This window comes from Zea mays, chromosome 5, assembly GCF_902167145.1.
Source record: "Zea mays cultivar B73 chromosome 5, Zm-B73-REFERENCE-NAM-5.0, whole genome shotgun sequence".
NCBI classification, from domain to species: domain Eukaryota; kingdom Viridiplantae; phylum Streptophyta; class Magnoliopsida; order Poales; family Poaceae; genus Zea; species Zea mays.
Genome location: NC_050100.1, coordinates 87,985,758 through 87,990,315, shown reverse-complemented (window position 1 = coordinate 87,990,315; position 4,558 = coordinate 87,985,758). Strand labels below are relative to the sequence as shown.

The 4,558-nt window shown below is 47.3% G+C and overlaps 1 protein-coding gene across 1 annotated transcript; it reads left to right on the top strand.

Annotated features, from left to right (window-relative positions):
- Window positions 1–334: 334 nt before the first annotated feature.
- Window positions 335–3,137, top strand: LOC103628326 (probable inactive purple acid phosphatase 24). The gene is made up of 10 exons (XM_008648546.3): window positions 335–548; window positions 1,191–1,223; window positions 1,292–1,377; window positions 1,449–1,573; window positions 1,679–1,865; window positions 1,952–2,019; window positions 2,183–2,276; window positions 2,393–2,584; window positions 2,777–2,857; window positions 3,024–3,137. Exons 1-10 carry the CDS (start codon window positions 335–337, stop codon window positions 3,111–3,113), a joined length of 1,170 nt encoding a protein of 389 aa, XP_008646768.1. The 3' UTR covers window positions 3,114–3,137.
- Window positions 3,138–4,558: the final 1,421 nt, after the last annotated feature.

The window sequence follows — 4,558 nt, the reverse complement described above, 5'->3', positions numbered from 1 at the left end:
ACTAGCCGGTATGGCACTAACCACAATAGTAAAGAAAGCACCACAAACAATGATGGTGTCCTGGGCTAAAATCTTCATGTGGCCCGTATTCCAGCGATGTTTGGTGCGGCCCAGATAGCAAATTGGTACAGTGTGCCCTCGCTTGTCACTTGCTCGTGATGCCCCCGCCCGCCTCCGCCGCCGCGACAGCCGCTCCGCGTCCTCATCGCGCGTCTGCCCCATCCTCGACGTCCTCATCGCCACACCGTCGCCTCTGCTTTCCCGGCGTCGATTGTGGTCGCCACCTCTGCCAACAAATGCCTCCATCGCGCCGAGCTCTCCGCGTGGCCGTGCCATGAATTCCTCAACTCGCCATGGGTTCGCGCGCGGGAGCTCCTCAACCAACTCCGCCGTCCCACCGTTCCCATTGCGATCCGCCAACCTAGCTCGATCCAACGCGTCCCCCTTAAAAGCGGCGGCGCACACCCGTGTCTCCCTCTCGGCCAACCACCCCACCCCCGCCCCCGCCCTAGCCCCGAACCCTCCTGGCGCCGGCCCCGCGCGTGCAGGTGTGCGACATCCTATCGGGAGGCGAGGGGGCTCCGATAACCATCCGCCTCACCGCCCCTCCTCCGACGCTCGCCCCGCTGTGGGACCTCCGCTGGCGAGCCCCTCACCGCCGAGGGACGTCCGCTGGCGAGCCAACCAGGTCCATCATTTCTCTCTCAGAGTCCCTGTTCCGGCTTGCGCAGCGGCATACCAGATCTTAGCGAAGAGTATGCTTGGAGCACCTCTATCCCCTCCAAGCCTCCATGATGGAGGCCGGGGACTCGACAACCATGGCCTGATTCGCCACCCGCGTGACTGGGGATGATGACGCCCTTGAGTGCCCTTCTGTTGCCTCCTCATTCATCACGGTAAGCCTCCGCAACATCATGCTCGCGTCCCTCGCTCTCCAGCGGAGGTCCATGCCCCACTCACGGAGTTCAACCTCCTTCAACAGGCCACTAGATCGCAGCGATGAGGATGCCCTCGTCCCTGACCACCAGATCGCAGCGATGGAGCCGGATCTGGTTGCCGCTGGGGCATCCTCCTCGCCAGCCAGGTTGGCTCTACATCTGATTTATTCTTCGTCTTTTTTCCCTGCTGGCTTCCTGCTCTGCGAGAAGAAGCAAGTGACACAGGTTCATGCTTTTGCTTGTTTGTCGCAGATGTCCCTGATGGCAAGCTTAAGCAATCGTCAAGTACAAAGACATCCTCCCATGCGAAATTCAATTTGCCCAATCCTAATCCCTTCTATATAGCCTCACAGATCGCAGTGATGGAGCCGGATCCGGTCGCCGCTGGGGCATCCTCCTCGCCGCCGCTTTCACCAGCGCCGACCACGTCCCCGTCGTGGCAAACGCGAGGTACTGTTTCTTAGTTCTCAGGCTAGGAGTAGGGTTTCTTTATTATTGGGGTGTATCCAGCTGGCGTGGTGTGCGTCTTCGCCTCAAACGACCTGGCGTTTGGTTGAATGGGATTTCTTCCTAAACCTCATAGCACCAGTCGCTTCTCGAGTTCCCTACATGACCACTATTGGTAATCATGAAAGGTAATTGATACTTTTAAAATCTTATGTTTGCAGTGTAATCTGAACAATTGAATTGAATTGTGAAATGCACCATCATTGACCATGAACTTGCATTGTCTTCCTCAGGGATTATGCCGAGACTGGTTCTGTATATGTGACCCCAGATTCAGGTGGCGAATGTGAAGTTGCATATGAGTCATATTTCTGCATGCCAGCTGTTAGTAAGGATAAGCCATGGTATTCAATTGAGCAAGGGAGCGTTCACTTTGTCGTGATGTCAACTGAGCATAAGTGGTCAGAGATGTCGGAGCAGGTATATAATCAATTGGAACTTTTCATGTATTGTTCAGACTTCGAAATATATGTATTGTTTCTCTGAAAAGTTTATTGTTTGAATAGTACAAATGGATGAATCAAGATTTGTCATCAGTCAATAGATCGAGGACACCGTGGATAATTTTCATTGGGTGAGTTTTGTTACATAAGTATGTTTTCAAGTAGCTTGTCTATGGACAGATCATGCGGACCCAACAAGAGTCCTTTCATTTTATACTTTGTTTCTCTTAAACCTGTAATATGTGCTATTCAGATCCAAGAAACATAATCACCATACTTCAATGAAAATTGCAGGCATAGACCGATGTACTCATCCCATGTCGGAATTCCAGTTAATGTAGATCTAACATTTGTAGCCTCCGTTGAGCCACTCTTGCTCAAGCACCAGGTAAGAAATCACGCTTGGAACTGAAACTTAACTACCTCAGGCTGGTATGAAAAGAAATGACCAGCTGACCACAATACACTAACCATAGTAGCATGTTTTGGTTTTTGGTTGAGTAGGTGGATTTGGTTTTCTTTGGCCATGTACACAACTATGAGAGGACTTGTGCAGTATACAAGAATAGATGCAAAGGCAAGCCAAAGAAGGATGCAAGTGGAATTGATACTTATGACAAATGCAAATATACTGCACCCGTTCATGCCACTGTTAGAGCTGGAGGATTTAGCTTGGACAAGTTCCCTAGGATTGTGGTAAGAACTATAGTAACAAGTCTTTTGTAGTCCAAAGCAAGTAGTGCTTGATCTTTAAGATGGTATACATGAGATTTCTTGTAATAATTATTCAATGAACATTCAGATTTGAGATATACTTTTAAGTTCATAACCTTAAATTGATATCCAATACTGTACATGCTCGTTAACAAAATCTTGCCTTGATATCAGTTGAACAAGTGGAGCTTATCAAGAGTTTCAGAATTCGGGTATGCCAGGGTGCATGCCACAAGAGGTGATATGCTGGTTCAGGTCAGTTTTTGTATTTCCTTTTCGCAATATTTTCTCTCCTTTCACATGTTTGAATTAGTACTTTGGAGATTGGTGTGGGGCATTGAATAACGAAAATTCTAGAAAATTCAGAAAGAGGGCCATTTGGGCATTTCACTCTGAACAATTGTTAATCTCTCTTCTTCAGTTTGTAAGCTCAAGAACGATGGAGGTTTTGGACCAATTTAGAATTGTGAAGCCTGATCCGGCAAGGAGGCTACGGAACAAGCCAGTTTAACCATAGTTGTAGTGCATGCAAAAGATGGAGCTGGAGCTACTTGCTTATATTATTGTTATGCTATATAAAAGATGGCGTTGAATTACACATCAGTGTGTTGTCTAAGTTCTATACTTATTTGTGTGGTGTATGGTTCTTTATGACATTTCCACATGATAGTTCTTTCTCCCTCTGTGAAGTATATTGATCCACAAGTGTCATTTTGTAGTTGTAGCTAACAGCCTAACAAGGGCTCCTGAACTTGAGTTATAATTTACAATTTTGTCAGTTCTAAATTTCTGAAACTACCGGAAGTAAAACCAACGTTCCAAACAGGGTTCCTGGACTTAAGATATCTCTATCTCTACTACTCCTTAAGGCCTTAGTGTAGTCGTCCACAGCATACCGTGGTGCACGGTTATGCCTGAATACTTTAAGCATGAATATAAAGTAACATATGAGCAATTCTATATCCCCGCCTCATTAAATATGACTGTATGCCATCGCAACACACGGACATTGTACTATGTAGAGGTGAAATAGCTAGATTAAGATAATAAAATTTATACATGGCTAGGATCACAAATGGATTACGAAACAATTTCTAATAACAATATAAAACACAAATATATAACTTGTCATGTTATTATATATTTCCGTTGCACCTAGTAATGATATAAGTGCATGATTCATTAAAGTTTGTTTACTTGGGGTACCCACGACTCCACGTGAATACGGTAGATGAGATGGTTGTGCTTTCAGACACCGCATAAAGAAGAACGGATTTCATCTACCGTCACCGAGGCTGAGAAAACGACTTGCGAGTCTTTGATAGCAGAAGAGTACACGTACGTACCTGTCACGGTCACTGGTTTACCACATGTGAGATTACAGGATACGTACTAAAATACTAGTAGTACGTACAAGAGAAACGCAGGATAGGGTTTGGTGTGGACCGGGACCCGCCAGGAAGTTGACCTTTTCGACGGTTGGTTGGTCTGGAGAAGGAAGCGGGGGCCGGGGGAGCTGTGGGCTGGTGTTGTTGTTGGTGCCTCTTGCTGCCCAACTTGTGTGCAGCCTTTAGCAGCGCCTGCATTATCTTAAGATTCTTTTAAGCAACTGCTGCTGTTTAACACAGTACTCCTGTGACAGGCAGCCACAACCACCATAGCTTGAGGCATGAGCAGCCGGCGCCGCTGAGTAAACTGCCTCTGCCTACCGAAGAGCCCCAATACTTGATGTTTTTGACATGATCTCATATACCAGGGTTGCTTTCACCTTTCCCCGCTATGTCAATGGCAGCTTCCTTTCACCTGTCTCGTCTCTGTGCGTGATGTCCCTACGTCCACGTCGGTCGCTAGGTCCAGCTGACCACCCACCATGCCCCTTTTACCATTTGCTAAAGATCCACACAGGTTATTAACTGGACTGGGCACGTACTAGTGGCGAATCAGAGGAAACCGAAG